This window comes from Osmerus eperlanus, chromosome 11 (assembly GCF_963692335.1).
Source record: "Osmerus eperlanus chromosome 11, fOsmEpe2.1, whole genome shotgun sequence".
Taxonomy (NCBI): Eukaryota; Metazoa; Chordata; class Actinopteri; order Osmeriformes; family Osmeridae; genus Osmerus; species Osmerus eperlanus.
The window spans coordinates 3387258-3403659 of record NC_085028.1 but is presented as its reverse complement, the minus strand read 5'-3'; the positions used below and the strand labels follow the sequence as shown (position 1 = coordinate 3403659).

General features: G+C 48.0%; 1 protein-coding gene across 4 annotated transcripts in view; it reads right to left on the bottom strand.

Annotated features, from left to right (window-relative positions):
• The window catches only part of kirrel3b (kirre like nephrin family adhesion molecule 3b), a 141280-nt gene extending 125353 nt beyond the window's left edge, over positions 1–15927 (bottom strand). For all 4 annotated transcript variants that reach the window (XM_062473316.1, XM_062473317.1, XM_062473318.1 and 1 more), the window contains exon 1: positions 15572–15927. In XM_062473316.1, the coding sequence (XP_062329300.1) occupies positions 15572–15614 (43 nt within the window). In that variant the 5' untranslated portion in view covers positions 15615–15927. The remainder of the gene's footprint in view (positions 1–15571) is intronic.
• Between the last annotated feature and the right edge of the window lie 475 nt (positions 15928–16402).

The following is a 16402-nucleotide window of genomic DNA, read 5'->3' as shown; positions in this document are numbered from 1 at the left end:
AGGAATTGTTGATTTGTTTGAGTTTTTTAGTTGCCCCCTAATTTTAAGATGGGGCCCATCCCATAATACTGGTGTTAACTTCACAGGACCCTTTCCTCTTGCAGTACGGCAGGAGTAACCTGTGCTGGAAGGAGCCGGCGTCCTTCATGTTTAGGGCTGTGTCTCTGCTGAAACATCATGTGAGCCAACAGAAAAAGAACCCGCTTTCACCATCTGGATGCCTGAGTTATGGACGTCTCGCTGAAGCCTGCTGTTCTGATTGTCTCGTTGACATTTCACAAGAGAAAACGAAACCGTTTGCAAAAAGGTTGAGTGTATCCAATGAGTAGCGACTGACAAACCCTTCCGTGATAACCAGGTGTTTAGCAGAGCAAGTAGCAGAGAAGAGACCCGTGCCACCGCGGAGGTTAAATACATTTCTGCTCTCAATCGTTAAGTATTCCCTTGAAATGAGATCATATGGCAAAAAGGACAGCCATTTTTCTTTGTGCCACCCTCATTCTCCACCTTGGTAGAGGACTCTCCCTCTCTCTGTATGGGATATTATTATGCAAACGAGTTGTTTGCCTGTGAAGAATACATTTCAAGCCGTACTGTTGGAAAACATTTTGGCTTCCGCCTTGGGAGTTAATTGAGTGCTCAATGCAGTGCTCTGTTGATTCCTACACACACACGGGTGTAAAATTCAATTTCCCAGCAGGTTCAGGGCACTTTTGGAGGAAAAGAAGAGGAGGAGGGGAAAAAATGCATCTATTGGATTAAAAGATGTGAGCTGGCACTATGGCTTGTGTCTTTCCCAGCATGCGGTTGCCTTTCTCTTCATTTTTGGAGTTTATTGGCCAAATGACACCGAGACGGAACCTAAAGAACAATATCGCCGTCTTTCCTGCTTCACGCTTTCTCTTTTCGTATTGTTGTTTCAAATATCCGCGGAAGTCCGGGTGTCTCTTGTCATTGGTCTGTCTGGGAATGATGGGCTATATAAAATTGCACTGGGACTGGGATTCTATCCTATGACGAGTCATCTGAACCCTCTCGCCGTTCGCGTGCCAGGGTATAGTCTGAGTGGCACAGGGACCCAGCTGACAGCGCGGACCCTGACCCAGGTACAGGGCTGTACCTGGGCTGTACCTGGGCTGTACCTGGGCGGGTGGGTGGGGGGGAGGCGTCCTTTGAAGGTGAGGTTGTATCACTCTTGGGACAGCTAGTAGACATCTCATTGTGATCAACTACACACATGCCCTTGATCAAAGGCAGACACATTTCTCACTACTTGAACAGGCCTAATAGGGAGACATTCTTCCTTGAGATGGCAAAGTACCGCCACAGACATGTCTATTCAATGCTGTTGCAACTCCCTTTGGGATAAAAATGCAGTTCAAACAAACTTCCTTCCAGACAAATTAAAACCCATGTACCGACCAAAGACAATGTTTGTCACAGCTTGTATGAAGAAATGTTAGCAAGTGAAAGCAACGTATTCTGTCAAAGGTATTGTGGGTGTTAATTTGGAAAAAGCCGAGAGGGAGCCTTCTTTGCCTGTTAGTTACATTGATTAGAAGCTGATGGAATCTATGCTGAATGCAGTGCGAGCTACGCCGCTAGCTTACAAAGCCTGCTTTCCTTTGTGGCCGAATCCTGACGCAGCTTCTCTGCTCTGTGGAATGCTAGGTTCAGTGGGAGAGAGTCTAAGCTGCTGGTCACTGTACCGCTGTAGTGAATTCAATCGCCACCGTTAAATGACTCGTAATTAAATGTTTTCTTTTCTCCGAGTTAGATGTGAGACATTTAGCATTTAACCCTTGAGGTCCTATAGACTAAGGTTGAATCATTCCCCCCACCAGGGCGACACAAACAGACTGCAGTAGACAGACCAGACACACTTTGTGTGGGTGGTTAGGCTACACTGTGGATACTAAGACATGTCTGAGGAAAGATCGGATGGTCGCTGTTCCGTGAATTCCTACCGTTTATTTGTGCTCGCGTCTAAGGAGCTATGGTTAAATCTAAAGTGAATATGACAAGTCTCTATCATGTCCGCTGGGGGTTTGTCTTCCCCCAAAGACACAAAGAGCCACTATCAGTCATTTCTCTGTGGAACTGTCAGGGGAGCCATATGTTGGAGATGTTCTGTCATGTCGCATTGCTTGAACTTTAAGATGTTCCTGATGTTTTCTGTAGCCTGGGGGGCAGGAGAGTGGCGGAGGGGCGGGAGAGTGGCGGAGGGGCAGGAGAGTGGCGGAGGGGCAGGAGAGTGGCGGAGGGGCAGGAGAGTGGCGGAGGGGCGGGAGAGTGGCGGAGGGGCGGGAGAGTGGCGGAGGGGCGGGAGAGTGGCGGAGGGGCGGGAGAGGGGCGGAGGGGGGCGGAGGGTGGGACGAGACACGCTGGTGTTTCCTCCAAGGGTTCTCAGGTCAGGTGGAAGTACATGTCTGATGTAGAGTTCATCTTAGTACTGGGATGTTTTGGCTTATTTATTTATTAACACCCCCCACCCAGTCGACACGCGCTCCCGTAGCGTGCGCTGATTCGATTTCCCAGCTCTCACTCCCCGCCCCGCGACTTAATCAGGCTGACAGTCTGTGCGCGCCTGGGGAAAGTCTCTCTCTGCAGTCTCCTTTCTCTTCAACTGTACGCTCCCCATGACAAACTGACTCTGGCACCTTCCGCAGTGCCGCCGTCTCTGTCGAGACCTTCCGCAGAGCCGCGACACCCCGCGCAAACACACGCACGTGAGCACACACACACACACGCTTGAAACATAGACGACACGCACGCACACGCACAGCAAACACCCTTCTCCCGGTAGACTCACAACTCCCATTCAATTTGCTTACGCATGCATTTCTTATCTAAGTAGTGTAAAAGTATCTTGTGACTGCGGCGGCTGACGGCCTGTTACTTTGAGTCGCTCTCAGATTAGCCTTGCTTAATTCACGTCTCATGTAGTTGGATCTTGGTCTCCAGTCCTTTTCAGAGCTCATAATAAAAGCAGCAGAAAAAGGCATTGGCACAGGCTAGCCTTGGAAATAACCCAGTACAGTGGAATCCTATAAACAAAGTGGTCTGGAGAGGAATTCAGTCAGCATTAAAAGCTTTCCCACAGAGTCCAGTCTTCTGCCATTTTATTCTGCAATACATCAGTATTATGTTCTCGCCATCAGCTTTTACTAGGAGATCTTAAACATCACAGCTTACTTTCTCTGGAATCTTCTAGAACATGTTCTTGACATTTATTTGACCTGTTGCTATAGTTTCCTTCAAAACAAGTTTACAGATTAAGTGCCTTCATGGTGCAGCATGTGTACTTGTATCTCTGCTTCTGTTTTGAGTATTTTGAAGCAAGCGGCATATAAATAAATTAAAACGTTGCCTCAAACAACACTTTTCATATTGTAGAGAGCTTAAAAAAAATTGTGTCTGGCTTCCCTGGGTGTTGATCTTCTCTGACACCATTTAACCTCCGTCTGAACCACAAGCTGCTGGTTCTTCCCTCTGCCTCACCACCCCAAGCCTTTCTCCTATCGAATTATGTTAAACAACACACACCTGTCACTTCATATTCTCGAAAATGGAGCTGTCTTTGTTCAGCTTCCTATACCTTGGCACATCTCATCATGCTGTCTCAGAAGTCGTCTTATTCATCTCCCCCTCGCTCCCTGCCTCCCCCGCACTCTCTTTTTTTAGCTTGTGTTCCTCATTTTGCTCTTTCCCCTCCATCCCTTCCCTCGTACATAAGTCAGAGAGTGAGGGTGGCTCCCGTTTTTTTTTTACTTTTGGGTTTCCCCCCTCGACCTGCCTGTCTGACAGCAGTCTCTAGGTGGGTGGTTATCAGGCTGATTGCACCTGACAAACTCTCTCCCCCGACATTCAGCTCCTCTCTCTACTTCTCCCATCTCTCGCCGGTTCCCTTCCACATGTCTAGGCATTTTAATGACATATGCTCGCAGGCTTTCTCCAGCCCTTGCTGTATTAGTGAAGCGTGTCTCCCTTAGAGCTGGTGCACGTGCGTGTGTGCGTGTGAGACATGAGGACGGAGAAGGTTGCACAGCAGTGAGGCCACTGGGAAGAGAGAAGTCAGAAGGTTTTTTATTAAAAAAATTTTTGGGGGGGTGGATTGATTGTCCGTTTTTTTTCATTTGAAATAATGACGCTAATGAAAGCGTGTTCTCCTCTCCCTCAAAGTAGCAATTTGCCTTTGGTAATTCCCCGCGTCTGAGCCTTGCCGTCGGTTATCGTCCTCCCTCTTTCTTCCAACTTCTTTTTCTCGTATTCTTGCGCTGATAATTTCCACTTTATTTCCATTAAGGCTGTTTGTTCACAGCGGTCTGTCGCTGTAATTTATTAGGACTGTCGGTCTAACTGATGTGGCACCCCGTCTCAGCCTTACTGCACCAACACACGCACACACACACTCCACAATCTCTCTCTCTCTCTCTCTCTCTCTCTCTCTCTCTCTCTCTCTCTCTCTCTCTCTCTCTCTCTCTCTCTCTCTCTCTGTGGACGTTGCCCTACTTTTTTGGGAGGGGGAGAGGAGGGAGACATTACAATTAAGGCAGTGACACAGCCGCCCCAACCCCTCCGTGGTAGCACTCGTAGATACAGTGGCCTGTTGGAGGCAGCCGTGCAGCCTGCTCACCTCATGGGATCTCCTGGTTGAAATCTGGTTCATGTCTCGGTGGGGACCACCACAGCTCCCGGTCCATCATTAATTCAAGGATAACAGATTCTGGAAGCAACAGCTCTCTTTCCTCCATCCATCGCTCTCCATCTCCCTCTCCCCACTCTCTCTAATGTGGTACACGAGGGAAAGATCGCAGTTGCGTGTAACCTCCTTGAACCCATGTTGAACTGACACATGTAAGACCAACCACCAAAAAAGCCCTTTGAATGAACAGCATCATGGGTGCGGTCTGGGAAAGAAATAAAAAAAAACCAAGATCCAGGAACATCAAATGTCCTGCTTTATTTCCGCCTGTGTGTCTCTGATATCCTTGCACCCATTACCTGCTGTGGATGATGAAATCAGAGCATCCCTTCTGCATGTTCCAATTCATCATCCCACCTCATTAAGTGCAGAAAGCATCAGGGTGCCTGTTCAGTGAGTAAATGGCCAGTGAGTTTGGCCTCTTTAATTGGACGCGTGGCTTTTGATGGGGTCTGGTGTTCCATTTCGGCTGAACTTCCCGAGCGTGAGAGAGGGGTCGTGCTCCTGTAGTACGGTCTAAGAAGTATGCGACCATTTCCCTCGAAGGACACCTCAAAGGACCCGCAGACAAAAAAAGACCCCCGCAATCTTCACCTTCTCATCTCCCGTAACCCTGTACACCGTCTGTCTCTCTGTGTGGGGAGGCACATTTCCTTTGTTGGAGGCGGTTTATGTCGATATGAAAGACGCTTATTTGGCTGTCTTTAGAGTGAGGCTGAGGACCGGAATTCACTCATGTAGCAGAGGCAGTTTATTTTCCCGTTTTTGGGTCGTAACGAAGGAGGAGGACAACATGTGTTTGCCTCAACAATAGACACCTCCGGATTTACAATGACTGTACATAACTCAAGGACCCTACACTGCCTCCACAGTATGGCTGGAGCTCGTTGGCACAGTTCCTTTCGCCCAAAATTGTGGCGGGAATATCAGATGCTACGCCAGCCTCCGTTTCTATAGAAATGAAAAGGAAGCTTGTCTGAAATGACTCGTTGTATCTGCTGTGGGTGTCGCGACGACGCCGTCATGTCAGCCGGTTAGGAGCGACAACAGCCTGGGAGTGACGGCGGCGTACACGCCATTAGATCTCCCCCCCCCAGAGGGGAGCACATCCATCTGGACGGGACTCTCAGGGCGACTGACGATCAAGTGTGCTCCACCCACAAATGTTATCGACGTGTCCATCTCAAGTCCGTCAAACGTCACCTCCGTTTTTTCCGAGGGCTTACCTTTTCGTGAAAGGCTGTTTGTATTTCATGTTATACAATCAAAGATTGGCAGGAGGTGAGACTCCAAGATTCACTTTAGGAAAGGTTTGGGGCCTCAGAGAGGGTGAGACAAAGGATAAAGGATCACACAACGATCGTGATTAGCAGTGCTGCTCTACTGCAGTGGAATCACAGTGAAACCTAAGAAGTTCTTCAAGGGTATTTTCAAATGATCTTCATTTCTTTCCACTACCCCCTTTACATATGTGTGGAATTGTGTCTAAATATGCAGAATTTTGTTCAACATGAATGAAAACCAATGAGAAAAGCATTTTTTTCCCAAACCAAACAAGCCAAGCTGTTATGACTCAGATAGGCAGACAATGTGGAGTAATACAATTACCATACAACGAAAAGAGAGAATAATCTAATTCGCGCTCACTTGCACAAACACACACACACACACATGCATCACAAGTGAGGATTAGGACTGCAAGCTTCAGATACATTTAATTTGTGACAACAATCCATTCCCCTCTGCATTTTTCCCCTCCCTCTTGTATTCAGAAGAGTTTTTTTTTACCTCCAGAGGTATGGTGTTTAGATGTTCTTAATAAGACAACAATTAGATAATCCAACTTCTTCGACAGAGAGGTTCCTCTATAGTCAAATTGGAAAAACCTAGAAGAGTTGGCTTGCCGAAATACCTCCTAACATTGATAAATATGTTGTATTTTTTTATTTGTCTTTTATTTATACATAAAACACATTGTTTTGTCTTTTATGTACAATTTCCATGCATTCAATGTGCATCAGAAGTACAGGTGACCATGCCCTCTCTCAGACAGAGATGCTTGTTCTGCTAAACCCATTTCAGACACTCCAATGCCAAAACAATCACAGATATACTTCAAACCAGCCCCAAAATATTTCTCTCCATCTCTTCACAAAGGCAACATCTACGGTGAAATAGCCCCAAATTGCTGCAAATGTCATCCATTAAGCCCATCTAAGCAGAGGGTACACACCTGTTCCAATGCCAGTGTAGGGTAACTTGAGGTCTCGCAATTGACAACCTATTTCAGAGGAGCCATTCAGGGATTTCACTTCTCACTGTTGAGAGGAGTAGCATGACCATTCCTCTAAGCTTTCTGGCCTGACTTTCTTTTTTTTACAGCCCTTCATGCTTTTATCCATCATTGCAAGCCTCTAAGTAACATTATCACTTTAGATAAGGCTTCAATAAACAGCGCACAGCATTTTAAGGCCCTTTTCTCACTCTAATCCAATCTCTGACATGGAGTCTGTTCATCATCATCCGACCCTTGCATCCTGCGTTTCCCCCCACTTCCTGTCAAACAGGAAGTAATGGACGGCCTCTCTCCTTCTGAACCCTGAGGTCTTCCTCCTTTCAAGTTTCACTCGCTTCCTAGGTCTCGGGGTATTACGCAAGATTAAATCAGTTTTAAAGTGGAAGTCACTTCACTTCTGGCAGGGTATTGTCAGCCAGAGAGTGAGTTGCCATTGAGTGCTGGGCTGTGGCCAAGTAGAAAGTATAGAACTATGGCCCTGTGCTCCTGTGTGATTTGCACTAATGCCTCCCAGGGATTGAGCAATGACCACTGTCAATTCACCAGGGAGGCCAGGCAGATTGACGCCCCTGCCAACAGATTTGAAAGTACGGCAAATCATTTAACCACCCCAACGGGTATTAGCATTTTTCAGACCCTGGAATAATGTTGGAAAATATACACAGTATCAAATCGCACTTGAACTTGTACTTGAAAATATATGTTTAAATGTGCGAGTGGGCGTTCGGAAGAGCCCTTCAATTTTCCAATCATTCAAAATGAAACAATCCAAAATTGCTACTGAAATTAATTACAGTTTAATTGACTATGTTTACACTTTCCTCTTCTCTTGAGGTGCCCGAGGTGATTGGGTGATGAAGTAAGTTAGGGACAAATGATATGCCAAGGAACATAAATCAGTGAGTGTGGCTCAGGTCCAGAGCTGTGGAATATATCTGCAGATTACCTATGGCTGATCTGGAGTCTGACACCCAGTTATTACTGCATGTAAAAATAGACATGCTTTGTTCCCTCAGAGTGGGCGCTGCGAATATGAGCTGCATGGTATTAGAGAAAGATCAGAGGCTCCAGATCAATACTGCTCCTTGCTTTGTGCTGCCTTATATTAACGTTCGACTCATGGATACAAACTAAGATATATGACCTGCAATAGATCAGGGGGTCCCAGTCGGTTCAATACTGCTCCACGCTCCTGTGCTCGCCCGGCAGTGGGCTTCTCAATAGCGCCCCCGGAAGGAGAGAAGGTGAACCGGACGCGTCTGGGATGACAGATCGGTAGATTACTCTCTGGTAACGTGGGAGGGGGGGGGGGGGGGGGGGGGGAGTTGTGGGTGGGCGGGGGTTGAGGATGTGTGGAGCGAGGGGAGGAGGGGGGAGGAGGAGTGAGATGGTCAACAGCTCCAACATGACACAGAGAGCCGGGGGCCTTACAGTGAGCCTGTCTAGGGGCCGCTGGGATTTGGTTTCTGCCGACGCCGACTCCAGCTCAATCGCTTCATCTGACATGTTCCCTAAGCCCGGTGTCAAATGCACTTGCATTTCCTGCAACAAATGTGCTGATTAGGCCCGGAGAAACATGGCAAAGAAACTTGGCATGGTGCCCAAGTTGGTGTCTCTGGATGATAGGGGCTGATGATGTCTAGCTTCTATACCAGCTCTGATGATAGGGGCTCTGTCTAGCTTCTATACCAGCTCTGAATCCCCCTCCACCCCCCCCCATCCCCACCCCGCCCCAAAACACACACGTAAACACAAACACTACCCCAACCGCTGCCACAACCACCACTGAATGAGTCTCAGTCCTCAATTGGCTAATTGTCTTAGTGTGACAAGCAGGTGGCCAAAGCTGTTGTTTGGCAACAGCAAAGCCCCCAAATGCATTCCAAAGCTAGCATGGGAAAGTGTGGGCTCAAACAGTATTAGAGGCCAGCCTTACCCTCAAAGCCACCAACAGTCCCTCACCAAAAGGTTGACAACAACAGAAATTTGGGATTGTGTCTTGCTTTACTGAGCAAAACAATTGTCACTCTCAGCAGCTGGGCGTTCTTTCTCAGCGATCGTAACAAGTTCCCGCGGACGGCGCCGCCTGTTGCCCACTCCAGACATTAGAAAGGGAGCCACCATCGCATCATATCTCACCCAGCAGAGCACAAATGAGCTGGGCTCAACAGTCAGCCTCGAGCCACATGGAGCCCGAGAACAAACGTGTCCACTAAAGCCACAGGCACCTCTCTGTATGGGCCTCCGTAGAGCCATAGCCACGTGAGTTCTCCAGGGCCTCTTTCCCGACAGTGCAATCCCTAGCCATCGAGACGTTCAAACCGGCTCGGAGCTAACCCAGGAAAAAGAACCATGCCATCGGTTGCCACTGTTGTTCTCGGACAGATTGCATGACGGTTGTAATGGCGGACAAGAACACACAGTTATCCACAGGTGAGGCACTCCTTTCTCCTCCAAAATCCCTGTGTACAAGGTGGGGTAAGAGGCTCATTTGCATTTATATTGCCGCACAAGGCTGGCAGCCATAATTGGCGTTGCCCAGCGGTCTCCCCAGCACCTCCGACATGCTCACACTCATGTGTGCGTGCACACCGGAGGCTCGTACTGTCCAATTTGAAAGCTATTTCCATTTCTCTGTTGTTATAAACCGTAAGAGCGTACGGAGAGAGAGAGAGAGCGATAGAGAGAGAGAGAAAGACAGATGGGTAGGGGAGTGAGACAGGCGAGTTCATCCAGGTGTAATATTGGCCTGTCCCAGAAACTTCCCGCCAAACACTCTGAAGCTGTTATCAGATCAACAACCCGATTCCTCAAGTGCCTCCTGTGCCGGAACACAAAATGCATCTTCTAGTCCTTTCACTGCATGGCCTGTTATAACCTTGCCAATGCATTTACTGCCTGGTTTACTCACAAATACTGCATCTGCTTGCAGGATACACAACATTATATCCGTGAGCACAGCACTGTGAAGAGACTGGCATGTGATTTAGCCAAGGTAATAACGACATACCTGCACAAAGGAAAACTATATTGAGGGAGGAGTTTTTCGGCCCGACACCTCCTCCTGGAAGACAAATGCATTGCTATGTCTCAACTGGAAAAGAGTGGGAAGGGCAAATGATTTGGAAGCGTCGGATAAAAGTGCTTTGGAGACTTTTTTTTACGACCATGGGAAATGCAATTGTGACAGACCAAGTAATGTGTCTATAACCACAGTGTGGCTTTATTACTGTCTTTATGTTTGAATGGGGCTCCTGTGAGTTGTCCGTGACTAAGATCCACACTCTTGTCCTAAGTGTAGCATCATGCTTCCTTCCTTCCAGCCCTCCTCTCCACCCATCCTCCCACGCGCAGCAACACGGAGACGGGGGGGTCCTGACCAGCTGTGCCCCATGGCCGCTGCCACAGCAAGGGAACGAGGGGCGACGCCACCCACCACTGCTTTCTCTGTTTACCCACCCTGAATCCACCCCCCCCCCCCACCCCCCCACTGTGCCTGCCTGGACCGGCAGAGGAATAACATGGCTTGTTGTTTCCCCTTGCATTAGGCTGCAATTTAGAGGCTATTAATCCCTCCCGTAATCTGTCCCCCAAAAAATCCCAGAACCGCCGCGCTCCGAGGAGGCAGCTGCTTCCTGGTGCGCCTTCCCTCCTCCTCCCCGGTCCCTCCTCTGTCCCTCCCTCTCTATCTCTCCTAACACCTCTTCAGCCCCCCCCCCCCCACCCCTGCATCTTCTAGGAAACACGGAGGGGAGGGTGTGAGGAGGCCACCCCTCGCCGGCTCCACAGGTGACCCGATGATAACAGCAGCATCTGTTTGAATTACTTAACGTTGCCGCCCGGCAGACATGTAATCTGGGATAATGCCCTTTTGCAGAGAGTGCTCCAATCTGGATAAACTCATCTCTCCCCCCCCCCCCCCCCCCCCACACACACACACACCCCACCCCCAGGAATGGGATCCAACTGCAAAATCTCGAGGGGGGAAGGGGGGAGGGAGAGAGAGGCATTGGTGGGTTGTCAACTGCAATAATGGAGCAGCGGGGGAGGGGGGGGGGGAGGACAGGCGAGGGGAGGGGCAGGGTTTGTGGGGCGGCCAAGTCACTGGAGAAAGATAATGAAGTCACTCCAGTAAACACAATTTGTTGTCGTCGTGGGAAGCTTAAGAAGGAGTGGATCATTGCCTGTTTTTTCCAAGAAGAGTCCAAACTAATCAAGTCTGACCAGAAGTTCATCATTCGATTACTTATATGAGTAAATACTATAAAATAATAATATAATATATAAGAATCAATCATTATATGTAATATTAACAAGTTACAGACACAATCTGAACATAAACCATCCTCGACAGGCTAATGTCAAATAAGCAGTTTTGCAATACGATATATTTTGTCTGCAGGTTTACCAATATTATGAAATCATCCAGCATTAACTCTTGGCTTCTGTTCTTGGAAATATCTTTTTTTTTTAATGTCCTCCCTTTAAGGCATATCCAATGCCAACCATTGGGAATAAGAGCCTCCAGCTTTCTAGAGACAGCCTCTTATTATTTATTCATATGTTTACTTACAACCAGAAATATCCATCGGGGGCCTGAGCTCGGATCGGATTGAGCTTAATCTAGCGTGTCACAGAAATGAGCATGGGGTCACGGTAGCGGAGGTGACATAAACGCGCAGCGTTGCTGGACGGCAGAGCCCAAACAGGAAAACAAACACGTCCCCCAAGCCACAAGAGATGGCATCATCAATAGCTGTGTGTTTGCTGGACGTGAACTGTCTGCCAGGTTCACCAGATTCAGCCATGTGTCACCAACAGGGACGTGGTCCAGGGTTAAGACCAGGACAAGGATGTTTGACCTATCAGGCTGGACATGCGATAGCTAGTTAGCACACAGTGTTCTTAGCTGAGGCAGCATGTCAGACTGCTGGGGTAAATAGGACAGATGACTCAAGTGAATTTGTGTTAGCTGACAATTGAACTGGGGAGAAAATCTATTAATTGCAATTGGATTGTCATGTGTTATAATCCATGTATTTCCCCTAGGTTTAAATCATGTGGTTGCTTACAAATAATACTGTAATGAGACCAAATTGGCCAATGTCATTTGGGGATGATGTGTATTGTGCAATATGATGAAAGTCCTATACAAGAAACTAGATTGATTTCCTCATAAATGCACATATTCAAACATGACAGCGCTTTGACAGTTGTAATCAGGAGGCTATTAGGAAATATACTGAAGCTTGCAATGGGGCTAAATGTCGACAGACCGATCAGCATAAGGGATTTTGGTGCGGATTGCTTTCCAGGGTTAAGAAACCTGGTCGTGGCATGGTGAGTAATTTGGCACAAAATCAGGAGGTGGCGAGGGAGAAGGGAGACCAAAATGGAGTGAGAGAGAAAGAGTCAGAAGGTCATATGAAGAGAGGTGGTGAGAAAGAGTGGAAAAACAACAGATAAGGAGAGTCCCAGAACTCATTCCAGTGCACCACTGCCCCTAGTGTCCAACAGAGAATTTTTTTTTTTAAATACGATTCCTACAAAGGCTACCATAAAAAAACAAACCGAATTACAGTAAAATAAATAAAAAACTTCAGAAACCTGCCGAAAATGCAGGGTGCTCATCAATGTTACAGGCCAGCCGATGGTTGTGTAAAAATGGAGGAGGACAGATCAAGCCATCCTCCAAACCTCTTTAGCAGTTGGTCGGGGAGACAAGCACATCCAGTGCAAGACTCTATTCTTAAACTGCACACCTCCCCTGGGATTTGATGCACTTTCAGATATTCTAGCACTATTTCCATGACTGCGGCGATGGTGCTCAATCACACTCCATTCCGCCAGAGAGAGAGAGAGAGAGAGAGACCGAGAGAGAGAGGCCGAGAAAGAGTGAAGGAGAGTGAGAGAGACTGAGAGAGAGAGGCCGAGAAAGAGTGAGGGAGAGAGAGTGAGTCCGAGAGAGACCGAGAGAGAGAGACCGAGAAAGAGAGAGATAGAGAGGAAAGGAGGAAAAGGAGGGAGGTCGACAAGAGGTTTGGCCTGCGGTGACTGCACTCTTGGAGACTTTATTTTCCAGGATACTCCTGGTTGGCTCTCTGGCTGGCTGACTGGCTGGGTGATTGGCTAGCTGGCAACATGTCATCAGTCAATGGAGAAAGCAGGTGATTTAGAAGGAAGGTGCCCTACTTAGAGTCTTACAGTATGCAGGGTGGAGAACTGCACTTCTCGGATAACACACACAACTCTCATTCTCTCTCTCTCCCTCAGCATCAGTTAATGATGTATCCCGATAAGAGTCAGCAACAGTTCCCCTCGGTCTCTTCCTCTCCATAAAACAATATTGTTCTCTCTCTCCCTCTTTCTTTCGCGCTCTCTCTCTCTTCTCTGCTGACGGTGGCTCTCGACGTAAACAGAGGATCATTTGTAAAACAGGAATTAGCTACAAGGAAGCCCAGTCTCCCTTGAGGTAGAAGAGGTCGTCTGACATAGGTTGTTATCTTCTGTTTCCCTGATGGGGTAGCTTTACGTTCCACTATGTTCTGGTAATAACGGACTACGCTGAAATGCTGAAGTCTCGCTCTGGCTCTGCACCATCTGTGGTATGTCTTGTCGACTCTAAAACTGTGAGTGACACATGTAATAACCTGGGATAAGGTGTCGAGGCCGGCAAACAAAGTGAAAGTGTGTGGTACTGACATAAAGTTACGGTACATACATGGGATATGTGTGTTATTGCAGGAAAGGTGTCTTTTGGTCATCCGCAGGTCCATGGTGTGGATGAAAGCACGCTGGCCAGATTAGGGAGACTTTCATGTACAGACACGTTCAACGGATGAGGTTGATATTGATGTGTAAAATAACAAGTAAAGGATGGATGTTTGAGATGTTAAATGTTCCTGAATGCACAATGTTTACCAACAAAAAGGAACAAAGGCATTCCCGCGCACACATCTCTACTTGCAGTAGTTAGCAACTCAACAACTACTCAGCAACCTGCAGTGAAAATAGAGAAAATAAGCAGAAAAAAAAGCTATATACCTCAGAAAAAAACATTCCCTCGCTAGAAGAAAAAGTGTTTGTGTCCACATCCCAGGATACACTTACGCAGTCGTAAAACACGGATACTAAAACTGACATCCCTCGCGGACGTGATCTACAATGGCTGAAAGGCTGCGGCTAAAAGCAATATTAAAAGCTTTATTACCCCAGTCAGTTTCAAATTAGTGTTGTGTTCTAAGTGTGTTCGAACTCATACATCCCATTGGCATGAATGTAAACCGCCATGGAAACATTCCAGCTCAGTGAGGAGCACAAGACAGAAGCTCAGGATGATGTCATACAGGATGTTACATGTATAGATGCAAATGAGATGACACTGTAAACCAGTGGTGTTATTCCCTCCACAGTCCACATATACATGTGTTGAAGCAGACAGCGTGTGCTTAATAAGGTTAGGCACTGGAGACCGAGTTTGCACCAACAGGTCTATTTGCAGTCTGTGAGTGTCTCAATCTCACAGCTGAACAAATCGGCGCAATGTTACTCCCGTTCGAAACCCTTGATATTCCCTTTGCCCCTCTGGTTCTGAACAAAGGGTTATGCACCCCTGTGCTGGACACACATTCTTTTCTTTCTCTTCCTGTCCATTACTATCTTGCTCACACACTAACCGTCTTGGGAGACGGAGCCCTGCTTTGTTTGTAGTCAAGAGGGCGGGTCGAATTTGGAAAGAGGCCAAATTGGGGTAACCCTGACCCTGGGTAGGATTAACTCCAGACCCTATTGTGGGTCAGTCTCCATGGAGGAGTAAACACCGATTCAGCCTTCCTGCATCTCAGCCTTCTCTCCAGTCATATATCACCTAGGAGCCTCAAAGTAGTTCCTTGACTTCTCAGACAGCGGTCTCACAATGGCGTTGTCTTCCACAATCACACGCAGTGCAAGTTAAGAGGAAACAAACCCCAGACCTCCACTCATTTAGTTGCACACAAGTCTCAAGAATTGAAAACACCACAGCAGAATTCCTCCTCGGAGAAAAGAAAAGGAAAAAAAGGAAGAAAAAAAAGAAAGGAAGATTCTGGTAGTTTCCAGAAGTACCCTACTTCCTCTGTTGTCCTTCTCTGCGGTCTCCTGCCGACCATGTCCGTCAATATGTAACCCGCAAAAAGAGACGGCCACAGTTTCAAAACAATGCGACTGGGGAGTTAATGGAAGCCTCAGTGAGCATGGATTTAAAGTCCCCCCCTCCCTCTCTCCTCATGTCCTGATGGATCTATCCCTTCTGAATGGAGGCATTTAACTACCCTGACAGGGCAAAAAGCCATGACTAACTCCCGAGACCAAAGACAGCTCAGGGTACAAAATCAAGCTTAAATACACTACACAGTTTCTCATTCAATAGCTTCGTTTCCAAACTGACAGTCCATCTCAGAAGGCTGGAAAACACAGTGTCTGACATCTCACAGGCAGATCCTCTCTCTTGTCTCTCCATCTCCAAGACACAGCCACTGACAGAGAAATCGAGAAGCGCACCAGACGGACAGGAGACGAGACGGATAACTTACCATGTCCGCAGATCCAGAGGAGAACAGCAACCCCGAGAATCATTTCGGAGTGGCAAGAGGGCAAAGCGCTGAAGAACAGTGGGCGAGTGTGTGAAATTGAAGTTGGCACACGCACGCACGCGACAGCTCTCGCTCTGTTTGCAGTTTTGGGAAAGGATTCTACAGTCCTTAGATGGTGCCCTCTTCTGCCAGGGGAATGTTGTTAGTCTTCTGTTGTCCTCTTCTTCCTCTGCCACTTCCTGGGTTTTTTTCTCACTATGTCACTCTTCAGAGTTGCCAGTGGTCAGCTGTGTGCCTCCCGTCAATGTGTGTCCATGTGTCGCTGGGTGCACGCACACTCTAGCTCTCGCTCACCCTCTCTCAGGTTCGCGCGGTCTCTCACTGCCGTTCCATTCTCAATCTCGGAGCATCAGTGACTCTCTCCGCCCCCCCTCCCTCCCTCTCTCTCGCTCTCTCACGCTCTCTCTCTCTCTCTCCCTCGCCCACTCACTCCGCCGGCTGGGGAGAGAGAGGGAGAGAGGGGGGAGTGGGGGAAGTGGGGGCTGCTCTACAATAAGACTCCTCCCTCTAGCTGCCTTGTCTCTCTCTCTCTCCAGCTCTCACTCTCTTTCTCCCTCCGTCTTCCTCTCGCAATCGTTGTCTCGCTCTCTCGGCCGAATGCCGCGCTGTCGGTTTGGCTGACTGTTTGGCTGGCTGTTCGGCTGGCTGTTTGGCTGGTTGTCTGTGGCCAAGGTTGGGCGTGAGACTGGGAGGCTCTGGTCTAATCTTTGGGAACTCGGGCTGCCACGGGAGGACAGGCAGGCAGCTCCAATTAGACTCAGGAGTTTAACG